At 37.2% G+C, this 25,499-nt stretch overlaps 1 protein-coding gene across 4 annotated transcripts; it reads right to left on the minus strand.

Moving 5' to 3' along the window:
• Positions 1 to 25,499, minus strand: LOC129657942 (UDP-glucuronosyltransferase 2B17-like). 4 transcript variants are annotated; one of them, XM_055588727.1, is made up of 7 exons: positions 25,180 to 25,490; positions 24,761 to 24,819; positions 23,941 to 24,089; positions 5,178 to 5,309; positions 3,398 to 3,485; positions 382 to 601; positions 1 to 280 (listed from the first exon to the last, which is right to left on the minus strand). In XM_055588727.1, exons 1-7 carry the CDS (start codon positions 25,488 to 25,490, stop codon positions 1 to 3), a joined length of 1,239 nt encoding a protein of 412 aa, XP_055444702.1. The 4 variants fall into 4 exon arrangements, with proteins under 4 accessions (XP_055444702.1, XP_055444698.1, XP_055444701.1 ...); XM_055588723.1 differs by having other exon boundaries at positions 24,761 to 25,499; XM_055588726.1 differs by lacking the exon at positions 24,761 to 24,819 and having other exon boundaries at positions 25,013 to 25,490.

A 25,499-nucleotide genomic window follows, 5' to 3' on the forward strand; every position in this document is an offset into this window, starting at 1 on the left:
CTACTCCCTTTTTTGCTTCTTTCCTGTTTTAGCAAACTTGCGGTAACAAAAGAGAAAGCATTTTGTGGTGACAAATACAACAGTTGCCACACAGGCCAGCAGGAACCCGATCACGTCCAGAGAGTGGTACTGGAACCAGGTGAGGTTGTGGGAGGCTGGCCGCAGGTGCTTGGCTCCTTTGTGGCGCATGACAAACTCAATCCAGAAGACTGCTCGGTCCAGGGGCTTTATAGGCTGATTGCGTTGAATGGTGGATAACCACATAGCCTTCTCTTTGTAGCTAAAGGAAAAGCAAAGAAACATCAATTTATAAAATGAGCTAGCTTGTGGGGCAATTGTTGTATTTGTTACCACCAAATGTAGTGAAACAAATATACTCACGAAGGATTGTTAATGACTTCCTTCAATGCGTTGAGCAGATCTCTTGATGACATTGTTTCCAAGTCCACTCTGACAGCTGCTCCCTTGGCCTTCACTCGCACAATGTTATCAGGTTGATCAGCAAACAAAGGAAGGCCCACCATAGGGATCCCATGGTAGATAGCCTCATAAATGCCATTGGTTCCACCATGAGTTATAAAGGCTTTGGTTTTTGGGTGACCTAGAATTGAGTGAATTTCAGTAAAATTATTAATTAAAAGTCTTAAAAATAAAATGAGAAATGAGCATTATAAAACAACTGAAATAAGCAGTGTCTTTTAGATAACATACGAAACTGTGTTTAAATTGCTTCAGAATTCAGAATAAGAGTGAAAAAGTTGGTTTAAAGCTCAACATTCAGAAAACGAAGATCATGCCATCTGGTCCCATCACTTCATGGGAAATAGATGGGGAAACAGTGGAAACAGTGTCAGAGTTTATTTTTCTGGGCTCCAAAATCACCACAGATGGTGACTGCAGCCATGAAATTAAAAGACGCTTACTCCTTGGAAGGAAAGTTATGACCAACCTAGATAGCATATTCAAAAGCAGAGACATTACTTTGCCAACAAAGGTTCATCTAGTCAAGGCTATTGTTTTTCCTGTGATCATGTATGGAAGTGAGAGTTGGACTGTGAAGAAGGCTGAGTGCTGAAGAATTGATGCTTTTGAACTGTGGTGTTGGGAGTCCCTTGGACTGCAAGGAGATCCAACCAGTCCATTCTGAAGGAGATCAGCCCTGGGATTTCTTTGGAAGGAATGATGCTAAAGCTGAAACTCCAGTACTTTGGCCATCTCATGTGAAGAGTTGACACATTGGAAAAGACTCTGATTCTGGGAGGGATTGGGGGCAGGAGGAGAAGGGGACGACAGAGGATGAGATGGCTGGATGGAATCACTGACTCGATGGACATGAGTCTGAGTGAACTCCAGGAGTTGGTGATGGACAGGGAGGCCTGGCGTGCTGCGATTCATGGGGTCCCAAAGAGTTGGACACGACTGAGTGACTGATCTGATCTGATCTGATCTGAAGTTTGCTGGAGAGGTAAGTGAAGACTTCATAAAGAGCGATGTCACTTGAACTTCACAAATGAATCCAAGATTGGTAGGTGAAAAACCTGAAAGGTAATTCTGGGTAAAAGAAAACATTTTTGCAACAAAAACAGGGAGGGCATGTCAGAAATATAATCTCTAAAACAATAATGAAGCCATTTAGTCTGAAAGGAAGTGTGTCAAGGCAACAAGAAGGGTAAATGGGAGTGGTAGTCGAACCAGAAGAAGGAAAAGCTACAATTTATTATGAAATGTGTGACCACTTGATATAAAAGATATGGATTTTTTGATAGAAATTGGAGAGTCACAGGTAATAAAAAGAGGAACTCTTATTTCCAAGTATCATTAAAAATATCCCTAAGGAGTGCTCAAAATTCTCCAAGCCAGGCTTCAGCAATACATGAACCATGAAATTCCAGATGTTCAAGCTGGTTTTAGAAAAGGCAGAAACCAGAGATCAAATTGCCAACATCCACTGGATCATAGAAAAAGCAAGAGAGTTCCAGAAAAACATCTATTTCTGCTTTATTGACTATGCCAAAGCCTTTGACTGTGTGGATCCCAATAAACTGTAGAAAATTCTGAAAGAGATGGGAATACCAGACCACCTGACCTGCCTCTTGAGAAACCTGTATGCAGATCAGGAAGCAACAGTTAGAACTGGAGGAACAACAGACTGGTTCCAAATAGGAAGAGGAGTACATCAAGGCTGTATATTGTCACCCTGTTTATTTAACTTATATGCAGAGTATATCATGAGAAACGCTGGACTGGAAGAAGCACAAGCTGGAATCAAGATTGCCGGGAGAAATATCAATAACCTCAGATATGCAGATGACACCAGCCTTATGGCAGAAAGTAAAGAAGAACTAAAGAGCCTCTTGATGAAAGTGAAAGTGGAGAGTGACAAGGTTGGCTTAAAGCTCAACATTCAGAAAGATAAGATCATTGCATCCAGTCCCATCACTTCATGGCAAATAGATGGGGAAACAGTGGCAGATTTTATTTTTTTGGGCTCCAAAATCACTGCAGATGGTGATTGCAGCCATGAAATTAAAAGATGGTTACTCCTTGGAAGGAAAGCCTAGAGGGCATATTAAAAAACAGAGACATTACTTTGTCAACAAAGGTCCATCTAGTCAATGCTATGGTTTTTCCAGTAGTCATGTATGGATGTGAGAGTTGGACTATAAGAAAGCTGAGCATAGAAGAATTGATTCTTTTGAACTGTGGTGTTGGAGAAGACGCTTTAGTGTCCTTTGGACAGTGAGGAGATCCAACCAGTCCATCCTAAAGATCAGTCCTGAGTGTTCATTGGAAGAACTGATGCTGAAGCTGAAACTCCAATACTTTGGCCACCTGATGCGAAGAGCTGCCTCATTGGAAAAGACCCTGATGCTGGGAAAGATTGTGGGCAGGAGGAGAAGGGGATGACAGAGGATGAGATGGTTTGACGGCATCACCAACTCAATGGACATGAGTTTGGGTAAATTCCGGGAGTTGGTGATGGACAGGGAGGCCTGGCGTGCTGCGGTTCATGGGGTGGCAGAGTCAGACACAACTGAATGACTGAACTGAACTGAACTAAACTGAAGGAATGGAAAAGATAGGTGTAAGGGAAGAATTCATACACAGAACAGTGCACAGAGTTACTTAAAATTTCACAGTGAAAAGTAATTATACCCAAAGTAAACATATTTTGCTTCTGGATGTAAAGGATGTGACCATGTATAACACAATGCCTTTAAATTTTCTCATTTTTTTTTCCTCTGGGGCTAAAAATAGCAATGAAGGAGTAAAGTTGTCTTACTTAAACTCAAAGGAGTTTTTGAATAATAAATGTTGGATGTTTGTTTCCTATTCAAGTAGAATCACTCTGCTCAGGTGTTACTCATGTTTTCAATATTTTTCTGCCAAGTCTTACCAAGAAGGTCATTCTGGGGTATCCACTTATACAGACGAGTATTGGGCCCTAGGGTATCTGGTTTCTTGCCATCATATCTCCATAGAACCTGTTAAGGTAAAGGAAATACCTTATTCCATGAGTTAAACTTCAAAGTCATAGTGTTAAAATTTTAAGCAAATAAAATTTAAATGCCTCTGCATAACAGATAAGTAAATCAGAGCATGAGGCCTTAATTGATAATAACTACTAATATACTACTGAATAACAATATCCACATTTGATGTACTCATTTTCAGGTTCAATCTGAGATGGAATGCTATCATGACATGTCACATATGATGATATAGACAAATAGGTTTTCAATGACAAATTCAAATATTTAAGAAATTTTTGCATTTTGATCTTATTTCTAGGGCAGAAAGACTATGGCAAATTTTTAATAAATCACATATTTTTGTTTTAGTTTGTATTCTAAATCTCATTTTAAGTTTATTCACCAATTTCTTTTTAACTGTTATAAGTGTTTACTTATATCCACATGTTAATATAACTCATTTTATTAGAATTTTGCAATTTTACTGCAGAGAAGAAAATGCATGCAATCAGCAACTTAAGAGAAATACTCTGCTTATTTATAGTTTATTAATAATAAGTTAATTAGGGCTGTCTAGGAAATATAATTTCATTTAGATTACAAATTGTTAAATACTACTTCCAAAAACAATGAACTGGAGTTTTTTTTACATAAATCCAGATTATTGGAGAAGGAAATGGCAACCCACTCCAGTATTCTTGCCTGGAGAATCCCATGGACAGAGGAGCCTGGAGGGTACAATCCATGAGATCAAAAGAGTCGGACATGACAGCAGCTAAACCGCCACCATCAGATTATTAACAGTATTATCATACTAGGCTTGGAAATGTTTTACCTTTAGAAAAAAAGAGTCAGTTGGTAATGTGTAAGGGACAACAAGGTTGTTGAAAAAGTTTCATAATTGTGACACTAACGTTATTCAACTGACCCTAAATGCTTCAACAATGAAGCAGAAAGCACCGAAAGTATTGATTAATACGGTCTCTGGGTATAGTAGCAAAGTAAGGACCAGTTTTGTAATTCCAAGCAATTCTTATAAGCTAGATTATAATTTACTAGTGTTTAACTTCTATGTGCTCTGTGAATGTAAAGTAACTTTAGTTTTTCAGCAAAAAATTAGCCTAGGCAATAAGAGAAGCCAACGTTTCTCTGAATAGCAACCTGGAAAGCACATTGATTAGGTCTGTTCCACAACTTAGGGAATGTAAAAGGGACCAGGAATTCCTGGCAAGTACAAACTGCAAGAAGCACTCCAGACTTTTATAAATATTGCTAAACATTATTGAGAGGCCACATATACCATGAAAATTCAACTCCTGAGAACATCTGTATGTGTATTTTGTCTTCAGGAGTCCTTTGGGAAAATGGGCAAATAACAAGACAGAATTTGGTGATTTCTTTTCTTGTCCACACTACCATTACAATACCAAAATTCACACTGTATCTCTTACATATTTTCTTTGTGATTACAGTGTTAATCCAAATTTAATGTCAGGAAGACATTCTATGTACTGTTCTACCATCTACTATATATATATATATATATATATATATATATATTTTTTTTTTTTTTAATAAATCTGAGATAATTTGGAGATATCTTAATAGTTTGTCCTTCTTGCATAATATATCTGTAATCAGGGCTTTTTACAGAATTTAATAGTTTCCTTAAGTATTTATCTACTATTAAGTTACTTTACATACTTTTTGTGGAATCTGGGCAAGAGCTGATGCAATTACATTGGCTTTTTCTTCTGTTATGTTACTGATCATTGACCCCAAAGTAAACACCACAATACCATTTTCTCCAGAGCTCTGAACAAACTCTTCCATTTCCTGTGAAAAAGAATTTACTTCATCACGAATGAGCAACAACAGCATAGCAAACAGTATTGGAAAGTTTGCCAGGAAAAAAAAAAAAAAAACTAAAGAGACAAAATCAGACAGTCTAGAAATTATTAGAGTAGTCACTGTTTTTTTTTTTTTTTTTTAATATCATGGTAAAATGAATACAACATAAAATTTTACCATCTTAATCATTCCTAGAATATGGTTCAATAAAGTTAACTATATTCACATTGTGCACCAACCTCCAGAACTTTTTCATCTGGCAAAGATGGAAGTCTGTACCCACTAAGAAACTCCATTTTCATCTTTCCTCAGTCCCTGGGAACCATTATTATACTCTATGTTTCAACAGATTAGATTAGATCCTTTTTTCAAGTTGTATTGTACAGTCTATCTTTTCACCTCTGGCTTAATTCACTTAGTTATAAGATTCATTCATGTGGTGACATGTGTCAGAATTTTCCTTTAAAGATTAAGTAATACCCCATCTTTTTGTATCTACAACATTTTGTTTATTCTGTTTATGGATGCTTCAGTTTCTTCAGCCTCTTGGCTCTTATGAATACTGCTTTCACGGATATGGTGTGAAAATATCTCGTTGGGATCCTCATTTCAATTCTTTTGTATATATAACCAGAAGAGGAATTGCCACATCATATGTATTGGTGCTAGGCTTCAACAGTATGTGAACTGAGAACTCCCAGGTGTACAGGCTGGTTTAGAAAAGTCAGAGGAACCAGAGATCAAATTGCCAACATCTGTTGGATCATAGGAAAAGCAAAGGAATTCCAGTAAAACATCTACTTCTGCTTTGTTGATTATGCTAAATCCTTTGACTGTGTGGATGACAACATACTGTGGAAAATTCTTAAAGAGATGGGAATACTGCCTTACCTGCATCCTGAGAAACCTGTATGCAGGACAAGAAGCAACAGTTAGAACTGGGCATGGAACAATAAACTGGTTCAAAATTGGGAAAAGACTAACTCAAGACTGTATCTAGTCACTCTGCTTATTTAAGTAATAGGCAGAGTATATCATGCGAAATGCCAGGCTGAATGAAACATAAGCTGGAATCGATTGTTTGGAGAAATATCAACAAACTCAGATATGCAGATGACACCACCCTAATGGCAGAAAGTGAAGAGGAGCTAAAGAGCCTCTTGAGAGTGAAAGAGGAGAGTGAAATTGCTGGCTTAAATGCAACATTCAGAAAACTAAGATCAGAGTATCTGGTCCCATCACTTCAAGGCAAATAGATGGGGAAACAATGGAAACAGTGAGAGACTTTATTTTGGGGGGCTCCAAAATCACTGTGAATGGTGACTGTAGCTATGAAATTAAAAGATACTTGGAAGGAAAGCTGTGACCAACTTAGACAGTGTATTCAAAAACCAAGACATCACTTTGCTGACAAAGGTCCATACACTAAAAATATGGTTATTCCAGTAGTAATGTATTGATGAAACAGTTGGACTATCAAGTTGACTGAGTACCAAAGAAATGATTGTTTTGAACTGTGGTTCTGGAGAAGACTCTTGAAAGTCCCTTGGACAGCAGGGAGATCAAACTGGTCAATCCTAAAGGATATCAGTCCTGAATATTCATCAGAAGGACTGATGCTTTGGCCAATACTTTGGCCAACTGATGCGAAGAGTTGATTCATTGGAAATGACCCTGTTTCTGGAAAAGATTGAGGGTAGGGGGGAAAAGGAATGACAGAGCATGAACTGGTTGGATAACATCATTGACTCAATGGACATGAGTTTGAGCAAGCTCCAGGAGATAGTGAAGGACAGGGAAGCCTGGCATGCTGCTGCTCCATGGGGTGGCAAAGAGTCAAACACAATTGAGCAACTCAACAGAAACAGTGTTTATTGACAGGTTTTAAATTCGAAAGTGTGTATTATGCTTACCATATATATATAGTTAGTTTATAAAGTAATTTCCCTCCTGCCCTCTTGATTCTTGAACATGCTAACTTCACATCATTGAATGTGGTCAGTTGTGTTTTTCAGTATTAAACACAAAAATTTTATTTTAGAAAATTTTGAGGAAACGCCATACTGTTTTTGAAAGTGAAAGTGTAGTCGCTCAATCCTGTTTGACTCTTTGATACCTCATGAACTGTAGCCCACCAGGCTCCTCTGTCCATAGAGTTCTCCAGGCAAGAATACTAGAGTGATTTGCCATTTCCTTCTCCAGGGCATCTTCCCTACCCAGGGATCAAATCTGGTCTCCCTCAGTTTAGGCAGATTCTTTACCATCTGATCTCCAGTAGCATATTGGGCACCTACTGACCTGGGGAGTTTCTCTTTCAGTATCCTATCATTTTGCCTTTTCATACTGTTCATGGGGTTCTCAAGGCAAGAATACTGAAGTGGTTTGCCATTCCCTTCTTCAGTGGACCACATTCTGTCAAATCTCTCCACCATGACCCGCCCGTCTTCGGTTGCCCCATGGGCATGGCTTAGGCTGTGGTCCTAGTGTGATTAGATTGACTAGTTTTCTGTGAGTATGGTTTCAGTGTGTTTGCCTTCTGATGCCCTCTTGCAACACCTACCGTCTTACTTGGGTTTCTCTTACCTTGGGCATGGGGTATCTCTTCACGGCTGCTCCAGCAAAGTGCAGCCATTGCTCCTTACCTTGGACGAGGGGTTGATAGAAGCAAGGTCCGATGCTGTAAAGAGCAATATTGCATAGGAACCTGGAATGTCAGGTCCATGAATCAAGGCAAATTGGAAGTGGTCAAACAAGAGATGGCAAGAGTGAATGTCAACATTCTAGGAATCAGCGAACTGAATTGGACTGGAATGGGTGAATTTAACTCACATGACCATTATATCTACTACTGCGGGCAGGAATCCCTCAGAAGAAATGGAGTAGCCATCATGGTCAACAAGAGTCCAAAATGCAGTACTTGGATGCAGTCTCAAAAACGACAGAATGATCTCTGTTCGTTTCCAAGGCCAACCATTCAATACCACAGTAATCCAAGTCTATGTCCCAACCAGTAACGCTGAAGAAGCTGAAGTTGAACGGTTCTATGAAGAACTACAAGATCTTTTAGAACTAAAAGCCAAAAAAGATGTCCTTTTCATTATAGGGGACTGGAATGCAAAAGTAGGAAGTCAAGAAACACCTGGAGTAACAGGCAAATTTGGCCTTGGAATACAGAATGAAGCAGGGCAAAGACTAATAGAGTTTTGCCAAGAAAATGCACTGGTCATAACAAACACCCTCTTCCAACAACACAAGAGAAGACTCTATACATGGACATCACCAGATGGTCAATACCGAAATCAGATTGATTATATTCTTTGCAGCCAAAGATAGAGAAGCTCTATACAGTCAGCAAAAACAAGACCAGGAGCTGACTGTGGCTCAGACCATGAACTCCTTATTGCCAAATTCAGACTTAAATTGAAGAAAGTAGGGAAAACCACTAGACCATTCAGGTATGACCTAAATCAAATCCTTTATGATTATACAGTGGAAGTGAGAAATAGATTTAAGGGCCTAGATCTGATAGATAGAGTGCCTGATGAACTATGGAATGAGGTTCATGACATTGTACAGGAGAAAGGGATCAAGACCATCCCCATGGAAAAGAAATGCAGAAAAGCAAAATGGCTGTCTGGGGAGACCTTACAAGTAGCTGTGAAAAGAAGAGAAGCCAAACGCAAAGGAGAAAAGGAAAGATATAAGCACCAGAATGCAGAGTTCCAAAGAATAGCAAGAAGAGATAAGAAAGCCTTCTTCAGCGATCAATGCAAAGAAATAGAGGAAAACAACAGAATGGGAAAGACTAGAGATCTCTTCAAGAAAATCAGAGATACCAAAGGAACATTTCATGCAAAGATGGGCTCGATAAAGGACAGAAATGGTGTGGACCTAACAGAAGCAGAAGATATTAAGGAGATGGCAAGAATACACAGAAGAACTGTACAAAAAAGATCTTCACGACCCAGATAATCAAGATGGTGTGATCACTCACCCAGAGCCAGACATCCTGGAATGTGAAGTCAAGTGGGCCTTAGAAAGCATCACTACGAGCAAAGCTAGTGGAGGTGATGGCATTCCAGTTGATCTATTCCAAATCCTGAAAGATGATGCTTTGAAAGTGCTGCACTCAATATGCCAGCAAATTTGGAAAACTCAGCAGTGGCCACAGGACTGGAAAAGGTCAGTTTTCATTCCAATCCCAAAGAAAGGCAATGCCAAAAAATGTTCAAACTACCACACAATTGCACTCATCTCACACACTAGTAAAGTAATGCTCAAAATTCTGCAAGCCAGGCTTCAGCAATATGTGAACCGTGAACTTCCTGAAGTTCAAGCTGGTTTTAGAAAAGGCAGAGGAACCAGAGATCAAATTGCCAACATCTGCTGGATCATAGAAAAAGCAAGAGAGTTCCAGAAAAACATCTATTTCTGCTTTATTGACTATGCCAAAGCCTTTGACTGCCTGGATCACAATAAACTGTGGAAAATTCTGAAAGAGATGGGAATACCAGACCACCTGATCTGCCTCTTGAAAAATCTGTATGCAGGTCAGGAAGCAACAGTTAGAACTGGACATGGAACAACAGACTGGTTTCAAATAGGAAAAGGAGTTCGTCAAGGCTGTATATTGTCACCCTGTTTATTTAACTATATGCAGAGTACATCATGAGAAACGCTGGACTGGAAGAAACACAAGCTGGAATCAAGATTGCCAGGAGAAATATCAATAACCTCAGATATGCAGATGACAACACCCTTATGGCAGAAAGTGAAGAGGAATTCAAAAGGCTCTTGATGAAAGTGAAAGTGGAAAGTGAAAAAGTTGGCTTAAAGCTCAACATTCAGAAAATGACGATCATGCCATCTGGTCCCATCACTTCATGGGAAATAGATGGGGAAACAGTGGCAACAGTGTCAGAGTTTATTTTTCTGGGCTCCAAAATCACTACAGATGGTGACTGCAGCCATGAAATTAAAAGACGCTTACTCCTTGGAAGGAAAGTTATGACCAACCTAGATAGCATATTCAAAAGCAGAGACATTACTTTGCCAACAAAGGTTTGTCTAGTCAAGGCTATGGTTTTTCCAGTGGTCATGTATGGTTGTGAGACTTGGACTGTGAAGAAGGCTGAGCACTGAAGAATTGATGCTTTTGAACTGTGGTGTTGGAGAAGACTCTTGAGAGTCCCTTGGACTGCAAGGAGATCTAGCCAGTCCATTCTGAAGGAGATCAGCCCTGGGATTTCTTTGGAAGGAATGATGCTAAAGCTGAAAGTCCAGTACTTTGGCCACCTCATGTGAAGAGTTGACTCATTGGAAAAGACTCTGATGCTGGGAGGCATTGGGGGGCAGGAGGAGAAGGGGACTACAGAGGATGAGATGGCTGGATGGCATCACTGCTTCGATGGACGAGAATCTGAGTGTACTCCGGGAGTTGGTGATGGACAGCGAGGCCTGGCGTGCTGGGATTCATGGGGTCGCAATGAGTTGGACACAACTGAGCGACTGATCTGATCTGATCTGATCTAATAATTTATTTATTTATTTCATACATTCTGGAGAATTATTTTAAATTTTAGTTTATTCATTGTGATTTCATTTTCCTTACTATCAGCACTAAGAAAAATCCATGATTCAAATTTGTTTATGTCTGTCATTCTCTCATATTCTTACATGAAACTTTGTCAGAATTTTTCCAACTCTGCCTTGCTAAATTACTAATGACTGATATTGAAGAGTCTGGCTTGTACTTTGAAAGTTCTATGAAACAGTCCTATGAATTTAACATATAACCCAGAGATATGCTTGAATAGCAAAGAGTCAGACACAATTTAGCAATTGAATAACAGCAATGGTTGAGCAGTCACATATTTAAGTTACCATATTACTGAGTTTGTTTATATATGGCATCCTTTATTCTGAACTAATATTGTATAATTGATGTCAGAGTAGGATGTGCTATGTGAGGGACCCTAACATCATCACTTCAGTCCCCCCAGGATCACAGTGGGAGAGGTACCCCATGGCCTTCTGCAGTAGAGGTCTGGTCATGTTTCGAGTTCACTTCAGACCAAATAAAGCTCCTCAGAAGTTCACTTCAGTCGCTCAGTCATGTCCGACTCTGCGACCCCATGGACTGCAGCATGCCAGGTCCTAATAAATCTGTATTTTCTGGCAACTGTTTCTGAATTACTTTGTCTTATGATTCTTGACTCCATTTCATTTTTAAAAATTGTTACATTTTATTCTACTATTAACAGACGAATTTCACATTTCTCAATATACTCCATTACAAAAAATGTAGATGAGCAAAATTTTCCTGGATAGCTGATCCAATCCATGTACTCACCTTTTCTTATTTCTTTCTTCTGTTTTAAATTCACTATTCTTTTCTCTCTTGAGATAATGACTGAATTCCTCTATCATAGAATGTATACTTTCTGATCCTAATTATTGGTATCATTGTTTTTCAAAACTATTTTTAACAGAAAAAAGAAATGAAAAAAATGTTCAGACTTTAATATTGCAGACTACATATTGTGTAACACATTTTTTCAGAATATAATTTCACCCTAATGATATCAGTCACAGTGATAAGGCCACTAAACTTTCTTATGTCTCACATGGTGCATCCAGGTAATGTATGCATTCTAGTGACCAGTTCAGTTCAGTTCAGTTCAGTCGCTCAGTCGTGTCTGACTCTTCACAACCCCATGAATTGCAGCACGCCAGGCCTCCCTGTCCATCACCAACTCCCTGTAGCAGGATTTAAATTTATTTGTCTTTAATATTTAGTCTCGATGACTTGCTAGCCAATGGTGCTTCATCTATACTGTGAAAGATGCATCTGTTTGCTATTATTATAATATATTCACTTTTCACAAATTAATTACTGGTATGTATTAGCTATTCTCATTTCCTGGTAATTTTTATGAAAATAATACAGACATGGCAAAAAAAAAATATGCAAAAGCACAGAAAATTAAAATAGGAAACAGATTTACTAAACTCTCTATCCAGATATTCCTTAGTTTCAAATTCACATGTTTTTAGAAAAAATTGAAATATATCTTATATAGAAAATTATATAATAATTTTAGAAGATTATATAGAAGATTATATTATAATATAGATATATAATCTATACAATCATATAGATTATATAGAAGATTATATAAGTTCAGATGTATAATGATTTGATAATTTATATTTTATAATATGATTGCCATTTTATTATTGATTGAACCTTTATTATGTCTAATAATTATCATAGCTTTTTTGGTGGGAATAATTAAGATATAGTCCCTTGGAAAGTGTGATGATTATAATATTATACTGTTGTGTATATTCACTATTCTGTACTTTAGATCTCTAGAACTTATTTACTATAAGATGCAAACTTGTATCCTTAAACATCTCTCCTATTCTCCTATACTTTAGTCCTTGGTAACCTCTATATTACTTCTGTTTTTACAAGTTTGGCATTTTTAGATTCTGGGTCCAAGTGATATCATACATTCTCTTTTTCTGTTTTTTCAAAAAGGTAAAAAAGACTGACAACATCTAACTAGATTTACCAAGAAAAAAAGGATTCAAAATGTGAAAATGAAATAAGAGACATTACAACTGATATGACAAAAATATGAAGGATCATAAGAAACTACTATGATGAATTACATGATAACAAATTACACATTAGAAAGAATAGACAGCTTCCTAGAAACACACAACTTAAACAACCAAGAATGGATTAGGAAGAAATAGAAAAGCTGAACTGTCCCAATGAGTAAAGATATTGAATCATAAATCAAAAATCTCCTAGCATGCAAAACTCAGAGCCAGATGCATTCATTGATAATTTCTATGAATATTTAAAGAAAATTAATGTCAGTGCTTCAGAAAAATCTTCCCAAAAATTAAGGGGTTGGAGGGAACCTTTTCAAACTCATTCTACAAGGACAGCATTACCCTGATACCAAATAGATAAACACTTTACAAGAAAAGAAAACTACAGGGCAATATCCAGACTGAATGTATATGCAAAGATTATCACTAAAATATCAGCAAACTGAATTTAAGAAAATATTTAAAAGATTATATATCATTACCAATGGAATACATCTCTGGGATGTAAGGATGGTCCAACATACCCCAAAATATTTGTAATACATTACATTAATAGAATGAAATATAAAATAACTTGGTCATTTCAACAGATGCACATGAACACAAAAAAAGCATTTGAAAAGATACAACATTCTTTCATGATAGAAACCCTCATTTTTTTAGGTATAGAGGGAACATACCTCAATGCAATAAAGACTTTGTGTGTGTGTGTATATATATATATATATATATACACACACACAGAAACCCAAAGCTAATGTTATCCTCAACAATGAAAACTTGAAAGCTTTTTCTCTACGATCAGGAACAAGAAAAGGATGCCACTCTCACACTGATTCAACATAGTACTAGAAGTCCTAGTTACAGTAACTAGGCAAAACAAAGAGTAAAATGCTTCTTAATCAGAAAAGAGGGCTTCTCAGTGGTAAAGAATCTGCCTGCCAATGCAGTAGATGCAGGAAACACGGATTCAATCCCTGGGTAGGGAAGATCCCCTGGAAGTGGAAATGGCAACCCACACCAGTACTCTTGCCTAGAAAATTCCATGGACAGAGAAGGCTGGTTGGCTACAGTCCATAGGGTTGCAAAGTCAGACAAAACTGGGTATCAAAGCACACATGCACGCAAACAGAGAGGAAGAAGTAAAATTGTCATTTTTTGCAGATGGCATAGATTTTTGCACAGAAAAGATAGATTTAACCACAAAATTGAGCTAATCAGTAAATTCAGTAAAGTTGCAGGATGTAAAATCAGCATAGAGAAATCAGTTACATTTGTATGTACTATTAATGGAAAAGCTACCCCATTTACAATAGGACCAAAAACAAGAAAATAACTAGAAATGTAACCAGTAAAGTATAAGATCTTTGCAGTGATAACTCCAAGATTTTGTTGAAAGAAATAGAAGAAAACATAAATAAATGGAAAGACATCCTATGTTCATGGATCAGGATATTTATATTGTTAAAATATCCATGCTACCCAAAGCCAAAGGCATCACACCTCCAAATGTCAAATTATACTACAAAATTGAAGTTGCTCAGTCCTGTCTGACTCTTTGTGACCCCATAGCCTGCCAAGTTCTTGCATCCATGGGATTTTCCAGGCAAGAATACTGGAGTGGCTTGCCATTTCCTTCTCCAGGGAATCTTTCCAACCCAGGGATTGAACCCAGGTCTCCAGCATTGAAGGCAGATTCTTCACCAGCTGAGCCACAAGGGAAGCCCATCTACTTTGCTAAAGTACAAGGTGATAGCATTTAAAGCAATATGGTACTGGCCTATAAATGCACACATACCAATGAAGCATAATACAGGGTCTAGAAAAAAATCCCTGCATATATAGCCAACCAAAATTCAACAAAAGAGCCAAGAATACCCAATAGGGAAAAAATAATCACTTCTTTTACCTCTGAAAAACTTGAACAAACATAGGCAAAAAAATGAAATGAGACCCCTATCTTACACCCTCAAAATATTACCTCAGATTTATCAAAGACTTAAGCATAACACCAGATACCATAATACTTTTAAAGAAAATGTAGAGATGATCTTCCTTAACAGTAGTCTTGAAAGTGATTGTTTTTGAATATGACATAAAAAAAAAAAATCAACAAGTGGGACTGCATCAAACTTAAAAGCTTCTGCACAACAAAAGAAACAATCAACAAAATGAAAACACAAACTACAGAATGGGAGAAAAATTTCACAATTACACACTGAGTGAGGAACTAAGGTCCAAAATATATATAGAACTCACAAAATACAATAGCAACAAAAATTCAATTAAAGAATAGGCAGATAAACAAGAGACATTTTTCAAAGAAGACATCCAAACGGCCACCAGTTATCAATATCAATATCAATAATTATCAGGGAAATGCAATTCAAAATTAGAAAATCCACCACCAAGAAAAGTGTTGGTGAGAATGTGAATAAAAGTGAATGTTTTTACACTGGCAATCAGAATGTAAATTGGTTCCATATTTATCAAAAACAAAATGAAATTTCCTCAAAAAATAAAAAATAGATCTACTGTATGAGCCAGCAGTTCTACTTCTGCATATATAACCAAAGAAAATAAAAATAAGGTAGATGAAATACATGCACTCCCATTTATTGCAACAATATTTGCAATAATCAAGGGAACAACTTAAGTGCCCATCAATGGATGAATCCATAAAAATGATGTGATAAATATACACACAAACACACGCATGAATACACACACTCATAATGTTATTCACCAATGAGAAAGAAGTAAATCCTGCCATTTTCGACAACCTGGATAAACATAGAGGACATTATGTTAAAATTTGTGCTTTCATTCTAATCTTTATTCTACTTCTATCATTGAATATGCATTTTATATTTATCATTGAATATGCATTTATATTTTATATAATTCCAGCTTACAGTGTAATTAAGCATTCTTTGATGAAATCATTGTAGTGGTATGATGTGAGCATTTATAAATTATTTAACCATTGCTTTATTTCTATTATTTCCAGTATTGACATTTTTGAATTGTTGCCCAATTATTGTGTTAAGCCATCTTGATTATTTTTTTCTGTATAGTTTCATAGAAGTATATTATGAAGCAAAATCTATAAGCATTTTTATGACTCGATGCCTTTTGCCAAATATCCTAATTCTTTAAAAAGGGCAGAAATTTTCTTAGAATCCAATAATTACTGGAAAAGTTAATGGTGTGAATAAGCAGTTTCCTTATGCAATGAAGTCCTCACAGTCATTGAGTTGGAATTAAATCTTGTTTCCTCAGCTTGAAAATAATAGCAAATATTGCTAATTTATCATGATCATACTACTATTAATGTTTCCCTTCATTCTTCTTCCTCTTCTCCTAACCTCCCCTCCTACTAACATTATCACTTTCCTGAAATGAAAAAATGGAAATTTCAAAAATAGGGTTAGATAGCACAGAACTTTCACTATCTATGTCAGCCTTTGGGCTCTGGGAAGATTACCATAGGTAATCCAAGCAATTTGCAATCAAAACAGATATTACACACTGCTATACCTAAAATGGATAACCAGCAAGGACCTAAATGATAACATAGCAAACTCTGTTCAATGTTATGTGGGAGCCTAGATGGGACGGGAGTTTGTAGAAAAATGGAGACATGTATGTGCATGGCTGAGTCCCTTTGCTGTCCACCTGAAGCTATCACAACATTGTTAATCAGCTACATTCCAATAAAATCGGAATCAGTTTAAAAAACAGAGAGAGTAAAACAGATATTGAATTTTACCCTTGAAAAAGATATCAGTTTCATTTTGCCATCAATAAAGAGTAGACAAAATGATCTATTAAGGGATCACAAGACTTCCTTGGTGACCCAGTGGTTAAGAATCCTCCTGGCAATGCAGGGAATGTGTGTTTGATCCCCGGTTTGGAAAGATCTCACATGCCTCAGGGCATCCTCAGGGGCAACCAAGCACGAGCACCACACCACTGAGCCTGCAAGTCTAGAGCCTGTAAGCTACCTCAGTGAGAAGCCCACGCTCTGCCACTAGAGAAAGCCAGCACAGCAATGAAGACCTAGGACAGACAAAAATTAATTAATTTTTAAAAAGAGACCACAAAACAGTTGGCTAAAGATTGCTTTCTATTTATGTCTTAAGTCAACTTAAAACGGACTAGATTTTCTGCTTTCTTTCATAAGGAATATTACTTTATACATAGAATCCCTTATATTTTGAAACTACAGATGGTTTTAGATTCAATTGGTAGAAATTGTGGACTCTCTCTTTTTTTTTAATCTGTACAGTCTTTATGGTTCTTATATATGCAGGGTAGATTTTCTCTGTGCTCATTCTGTTAAGCATCTATGATGTTGAGACCTGCATTCCTTAAGGGAACATTTACTGAGGTTTTCTATAGGGTTCTGGAGAAAACTCTTGAGAGTCCCTTGGGCTGCAAGGAGATCAAACCAGTCAATCCTGAAGGATATCAACCCTGACTATTCTTTGGAAGGACTGATGCTGAAACTGAAACTCCAATAATTTGGTCACCTGATGTGAAGAGCCAACTAATTAGAAAAGACCCTGATGCTGGGAAAGATTGAATGCAGGAGGAGAAGGGGATGACAGAGGATGACATGGTTGGATGGCATCACCTACTTAATGACATGAGTTTGAGGAAACTCCAGGAGATGGTAAAGGACAGGTAAGCTTGGTGTGCTGCAGTCTGTGGGGTAGCAAAGAGTCAGACATGACTGAGCAATTGAACAAGAGGATCAGTGTAGGCAGAAAACATCTGTTCTCTTATAATAGATGAAGTTATCTCTTTTATGCTATAAGATGTAAACCTCTGGGATTTCAAATGAAGAATGGTTTAAATGCTGATGTGAAAGCAAGTAAGGTTTGGATTTGGCTGCAAATTACTAAGGCAACATTTATATTGTTGAAGAAGATTTTTCATTTTATCTAGAGCACTGGTAAGGAGCCTCAAGCCTTACAAAATTTTTTTTTACATTTCATCTTGCTCATCTGATTGCCAAAAACTTAAATTTATTTTTTATATATATTTTTATTTTATTTTACTTTATTTTAAATTTAAATTTATTTATTTTAATTAGAGATTTATTACTTTACAATATTGTATTGGTTTTGCCATACATCAACATGAATCTGCCACGGGTGTACACGTGTTCCCAATCCTGAACCTCCCCTCCCATATCCCTCCCCATACCATCCCTCTGGGTCATCCCAGTGCACCAGCCCCAAGCATCCTGTATCCTGCATCAAACCTGGACTGGCGATTAGTTTCTTATATGATATTATACATGTTTCAATGCCATTCTCCCAAATCATCCCCCGCCTCCCTCTCCCACTAAGTCCAAAAGACTGTTCTATACATCTGTGTCTCTTTTGCTGTCTCGCATACAGGGTTATTGTTACCATCTTTCTAAATTTCATATATATGCATTAGCATACTGTATTGGTGTTTTTCTTTCTGGCTTACTTCACTCTCTATAATTGGCTCCATTTTCATCCACCTCATTAGAACTGATTCAAATGTATTCTTTTTAATGTCTGAGTAATACTCCATTGTGTATATGTACCACAGCTTTCTTATCCATTCATCTGCTGATGGACATCTAGGTTGCTTCCATGACCTGATTATTATAAACAGTGCTGCGATGAACACTGGGGTACACGTATCTCTTTCAATTCTGGTTTCCTCGATGTGTATGCCCAGCAGTGGGATTGCTGGGTTGCATGGCAGTTCTATTTCCAGTTTTTTTTTAAGATAATAAAGAGAACTCCACAAGCTGCCAGAATATAGAAAGGCCACCCCAAACTCAGCAATATAAACAAGATGAAGAGACAGAGGAATATCCAGCAGGTAAAGGAATAGGATAAATGCCCACCAAACCAAACAAAATAGGAAGAGATAGGGAATCTACCTGATAAAGAATTCTGAATAATGATAGTGAAAATGATCCAAAATCTTGAAATCAAAATGGAATCACAGATAAATAGCCTGGAAACAAGGATTGAGAAAATGCAAGAAAGGTTTAACAAGGACCTAGAAGAAATAAAAAAGAGTCAATATATAATGAATAATGCAATAAATGAGATAAAAAACACTCTGGAGGCAACAAATAGTAGAATAACGGAGGCAGAAGATAGGATTAGTGAAGTAGAAGATAGAATGGTAGAAATAAATGAATCAGAGAGGAAAAAAGAAAAACGAATTAAAAGAAATGAGGACAATCTCAGAGACCTCCAGGACAATATTAAACTCTCCAACATTTGAATCTTAGGAGTTCCAGAAGAAGAAGACAAAAAGAAAGACCATGAGAAAATACTTGAGGAGATAATAGTTGAAAACTTCCCTAAAATGGGGAAGGAAATTATCACCCAAGTCCAAGAAACCCAGAGAGTCCCAAACAGGATAAACCCAAGGCAAAACACCCCAAGACACATATAAATCAAATTAACAAAGATCAAACACAAAGAACAAATATTAAAAGCAGCAAGGGAAAAACAACAAATAACACACAAAGGGATTCCCATAAGGATAACAGCTGATCTTTCAATAGAAACTCTTCAGGCCAGGAGGGAATGGCAAGACATACTTAAAGTGATGAAAGAAAATAACCTACAGCCCAGATTACTGTACCCAGCAAGGATCTCATTCAAATATGAAGGAGAAATCAAAAGCTTTACAGACAAGCAAAAGCTGAGAGAATTCTGCACCACCAAACCAGCTCTCCAACAAATGCTAAAGGATATTCTCTGGACAGGAGACACAAAAATGGTGCAAACTTAAATTTCTTAATACTAAAAAAAGTTTAAATGTCAATTAAGCTTTATTTAACTGAATTTTGTTGAATTTATTAAATTATTTTATTACCTTTTTAGTTAACTTAAAATTTGCTTTTAAAAGATTCCATGGGATATCTATTCCCTGACAGTTTGCTGGATAATATAATCTTGATGATTAGGAAAATCATTTCAATTAGAAATTAGATCTATGTGGCTGACAAACATTGGGTTATTGACAGTATGTGATAGTAACAAATTAAAGAAAATAATATTTCTTTTGGATCACTGAGTATGGGCCAGTGACATTTTGGATAATTTACATATATTAACACATTTTTCCCTCAAGTACAATATGAGGTTGGTGCTATTATTATAAAATAGCGTGGTTATATCTCTATGGACATTTTTGTCTGGTTTTCCATCACTGCCTATATCTTGCAACAACCTGCTAAATGATGTCCCTTTCCACTCTTGCCACTTTACAATCCAACAAGGTAACTATATCCTGTGATTTTATTTTTAATGTGACCATCTCTCCCTTTTCTTTACCTTTTTAATTTTCTCCTTTATGTCCTACTAGATGTGCTAAACTCCTTATAATTATATGTCTGCAACTTAAATCTCCAGCATTTTCTGCCTCTTTACTCAGCCTCTTCCTGTTTAGACTGAACTTGGACTTCTTGGTAACTGTCATGACTATGCTTTTCTTTTGTATCTTCCCTTACCTTAGTTCAGTTCAGTTAGGTAGAGTTCAGTTGCTCAGTCATGTTTATTTCTTTGAGACCCCATGGACTATAGCACACCAGGCCTCCCTGTATATTACCAACTCCCAGAGTTTACTCAAACTCATGTCCATTGAGTTGGTGATGCCATCCAACCATCTCATCCTCTGTCATCTCCTTCTTCTCCCACTTTCAATCTTTCCAGGATCAGGGTCTTTTCAAATGAGTCAGTTCTTCGCATCAGGTGGCCAAAATATTGGCATTTCAGCTTCAGCATCAGTCCTTCCAATATATATTCAGGGCTGATTTCCTTTAGGATGGACCGGTTGGATCTCCTTTAGGTCCAAGGGACTCTCAAGAGTCTGGTCCAACACCACAGTTCAAAAGCATCAATTTTTTCATGCTCAGCTTTCAATAGAGTCCAACTCTCACATCCATACATGGCTACTGGAAAAACCATAGCTTTGACTAGATGGATCTTTATTGGCAAAGAAATGTCTCTTGTTTTTAATATGCTACTTAGATTGGTCATAACTTTTCTTCCAAGGAGTAAGCATCTTTTAATTTTATGGATGCAGTCACCATCTGCAGTGATTTTGGAGTCCAGAAAAATAAAGTCAGCCACTGTTTCCCCGTCTATTTGCCAAGAAGTGATGGGACCGGATGCAATGATCTTAGTTTTCTGAATGGTGAGCTTTAAGCCAACTTTTTCACTCTCCTCTTTCACTTTCATCAAGAGGCTCTTTAGTTCTTCTTCACTTTTCTGCCATAAGGGTGGTGTCATCTGCATATCTGAGGTTATTGATAGTTCTCCCGGCAATCTTGATTCCATGGAACCAGTCTGTCATTCCATGTCCAGTTCTAAGCGTTCCATGTTCAATTCTTGACCTGCATATAGATTTCTCAGGTGGCAGGTCAGGTGGTCTGGTATTCCCATATTTGTAAGGATTTTCCACACTTTGTTGTGATTCACACAGTCAAAGGCTTTGTCCTAGTCAATAAAGCAGAAATAGATTCTTTTCTGGAACCCTCTTGCTTTTTTAATAATCCAACTGAAGTTAGAAATTTGATCTCTGTTTCCTCTGCCTTTTCTAAATTCAGTTTGACATCTGGAAGTTCACGGTTCATGTTCTATTGAAGCCTGGCTTGGAGAATTTTGAGCATTATTTTACTAGCACGGGAAATGAGTGCAATTGTGCGGTAGTTTGAACATTCTTTGGCATTGCCTTTCTTTGGGATTGGAAAACTGACCTTTTCCAGTTCTGTGGCCACTGCTGAGCTTTCCAAATTTGCTGGCATATTGAGGACAGCACTTTCACAGCATCATCTTTTAGGATTTGAAATAGCTTAACTGGAATTCCATCACCTCCACTAGCTTTGTTCGTAGTGATGCTTCCTAAGGCCCATTTGACTTCACATTCCAGGATGTCTGGCTCTAGTTGAGTGATCATACCATCATGATTATCTGGGTCATGCATATCTTTTTTGTATAGTTCTGAAGGCAATGGCACCCCACTCCAGTACTGTGGCCTGGAAAATCCCATGGACTGAGGAGCCTGGTAGGCTGCAGTCCATGGGGTCACTAAGAGTCGGACATGACTGAGCGACTTCACTTTCACTTTTCACTTTCATGCATTGGAGAAGGAAATGGCAACCCACTCCAGTGTTCTTGCCTGGAGAATCCCAGGGACAGGGGAGCCTGGTGGGCTTCCGTCTCTGAGGTCGCACAGAGTCGGACACGACTGAAGCGACTTAGCTGCGGTTTGTGTATATTTGCCACCTCTTCTTAATATCTTCTGCTTCTGTTAGTTCTATACCATTTCTGTCCTTTATTGAGCCCATCTTTGCATGAAATGTTCCCTTAGTATCTCTAATTTTCTTGAAGAGATCTCTAGTCTTTCCCACTGTATTGTTTTCCTGTATTTCTTTGCATTGATCGCTGAGGAAGGTTTTCTTATCTCTCCTTGCTATTCTTTGGAACTCTACATTCAAGTGGATATATCTTTCCTTTTCTCCTTTGCTTTTCACTTCTCTTCTTTTCACAGCTATTTGTAAGGCCTCATCAGACAGTCATTTTGGTTTTTTTTGCAATTCTTTTTCTTGGGGATGGTCTTGATCCCTGTCTCCTGTACAATGTTGAACCTCCATCCATAGTTTTTTAGTCACTCTGTCTATCAGATCTAATCCCTTGAATCTATTTCTCACTTCCACTGTATATTATGTATATGTATCCATATGTATATTATGATTATAAGGGATTAAATTTAGGTCATACCTGGTTTAGTGGTTTTCCCTACTTTCTTCAATTAAAGTCTGAATTCAGCAATAAGGAGTTCATGATCTGAGCCATAGTCAGCTCCTGGTCTTGTTTTTGCTGACTGTATAGAACTTCTTCACCTTTGGCTACAAAAAATATTATCAGTCTGATTTTGGTGTTGGCCATCTGGTGATGTCCATGTGTAGAGTCTTCTCTTGTGTTGTTGGAAGAGGGTGTTTGCTATGACCAATGAGTTCTCTTTGCCCTGATTCATTCTGTACTCCAAGGCCAAACTTGCCTGTTACTCCAGGTGTTTCTTGACTTCCTACTTTTGCATTCCAGTCCCGTATAATGAAAAGGGCATCTTTTGTCCTTTTCCTGTTAATTCTAAAAGGTTTTGTAGGTCTACACAGAACCATTAAACTTCAGATTCTTCAGCATTACTGGTCGGGGTATAAATTTGAATTACTGTGATATTGAATGGTTTACCTTGGAAACGAACAGAGATCATTCTTTTGTTTATGAGGCTGCATCTTAGTATCACGTTTCAGACTCTTTTGTTGACCAATATGGCCAATCCATTTCTTTTAAGGGATTCTTGCCCACAGTAGTAGATATAATGGTCATCTTAGTTAAATTTACCCATTCCAAACCATTTTAACTTCACAGATTCCTAAAATGTCAGTATTCCTTACCTTCAATTATTCCTGAGCATCCTTTAGAATTCACCATAATTATCAATGCCTCCAAGATATTTTCTATCATTCCTGCTGGATGTTTCTTTGGCATTTTCATCTTTCCTTATAGTAACACATTTTATTACTTGCTTTCATTCTGTCTTTCTAGATAGAGTGTCTGGTGGCAGAAACTGTGTCCACACCATTCCTCTGCATGTTAGCACTTATTTCTGGACTATGCTTGTCCCTTTGTAATTATTCTTTAATGAATATTTTATCTCTATTATTTTGAATTATCAAGGCCTTAATTTAACTGACATATTTTCACAGTCTCCCAGGTATCCCACTTTATCTTGCAATGATAATGAAATTCAGGTACTTGTGTTGGTATGGAAATATATCAGTTTCTAACTGGAAGGTCACTTTATCCAGCTTCCCTTATATGATTTACTGTAATCAACATTCTAGAATTTTTAAGGTTATTCTTACTGAAAATGAAAAGTTAACAAAGCACAACAAAGAGGAGTAGGTGACCTTAGGTAGGGGTTTGGCAGGTTTGCAGTGGAGGCCTCCAACAAATTCAAAATTTGGCAGCACTGGGCGAGGAAATTCAAAATCCCAATAGGTTCGAATCAGCCACATATCAGCTTTTCCAATTGTCTCTAAAAATGTAGTGGGTCTACCTTAAAGGAAAAGGAAAAACAAAAGTAACAACGAATACTAGATCTAATGAGAATATTGCCATATGAATACATTAGGTAATATGGGGAAAGGAATTTGAAATAATGTAGAGAAAGTTGTTTGAAAGTGCATGTTCTTTGATAAAGCAAATATATATGTATGTGTGTGTGTACATATAATATGATATGATATAATGAAATACGATCAGGAAACTTTTATGCATATAATGAATAATATATGGAAACTGAGCTACACAAGTAGAAACAATTTCTAAATGCTACCTAGATACTCGCACTACAAATGTGTTTCTAATTCCTTAACCTACTTGTCTTCATTTATCAAGATATTTTATGAGGTTTCCAGGGACCTTTTTAAGTTAAAAGATGAAGTTTCATGAGTTACATATATAATTGCTTAGAGAAGTTTTAAGTGCTTCAATTTGTGGTTTACAGTTTCCTGGAGTGTCCTGTACTAGTAATGGGCCACAAGGTTCTATGTTACCCTATGATTTAAGTGTTTCCATAATATTTATGGGATTGATGGGTCATTTTATATTTTCATTCCCTCATTATCTTGTAAGAGACAAAATCCTGTGGTTTTATGTTTATGTGGTCACCTTCCAAGGCACTTGGAAAATTAGGACTTCATGTTACCAACCAAAAAGATGACTTACCCAGTACTCCACTGTAAAACTCGTTCCATGTCTTCTCATCAAATGTTTGGAACCAGAAGTCAAAATAAAGTACATATAGCATATTTTTGACCCTTTCCATGAATGTCATGTGATCACTTAATGCTGAAAATATAACAGGCACATAGGATGGTGGGAATGAAAGTTTTCCACTATATTTTTCAAACAAATAGCCAGGCGAAAAACGGAGACTGTACACTAAAGGAATTCTAAGTAACTCAGTCAGCAGCTCACCACAGGGTCCAGCGGCATCTGCAAGAAGGACATCAAACCTTGATTCCTGTAGTTTTGTTATAAGTTTCTTTTTTGAAACAACTTCTTTACACATTTTCATAAGCATTCCAGAAAATTCCCAAAGTAAGCTTTTCAATTCTCTCAATGATGAAACATTTGTCCAAAATGAATTTTTTGCCATATATGTCCATTTCTCAATCAAATTCTTGACAGCATTTTCAAAATCATCTTTAGTTAAAGATACAGGGAAAATCTCAAACTTAAAAGCAGATGGTTTGTTGGCATCAGTAATAGTGGAAGCTGAAGATATTAGAACAGTCACCTCATGACCCCTCATGACTAGTTCATCCAGAACTGCCTTCATATTCATCCAATGACTAAATTCCACTGGCCACACCAGCACCTTTCCACAAAACCCAGAGCTAAAATAGCAAGTCAGCTGTAGTAGCAGCAGAAATGAGAGCGATTTCATAGACATCTTGCTCAT

Source organism: Bubalus kerabau, chromosome 7 (assembly GCF_029407905.1).
Source record: "Bubalus kerabau isolate K-KA32 ecotype Philippines breed swamp buffalo chromosome 7, PCC_UOA_SB_1v2, whole genome shotgun sequence".
NCBI classification, from domain to species: Eukaryota; Metazoa; Chordata; class Mammalia; order Artiodactyla; family Bovidae; genus Bubalus; species Bubalus kerabau.

Excerpts from the sequence above, each read along its gene's own strand:
- LOC129657942 (XM_055588723.1), bottom strand. The coding sequence starts at position 25,499 with ATGAGCAAGATGTCTATGAAATCGCTCTCATTTCTGCTGCTACTACAG. Across the intron at positions 24,090-24,760 it reads GTTTTACAGTGGAGTACTGG|GTAGACCCACTACATTTTTA; the intron begins GTAAGTCATCTT and ends TTTTCCTTTAAG. Across the intron at positions 3,486-5,177 it reads TTGCCCAGATTCCACAAAAA|GTTCTATGGAGATATGATGG; the intron begins GTATGTAAAGTA and ends TTACCTTAACAG.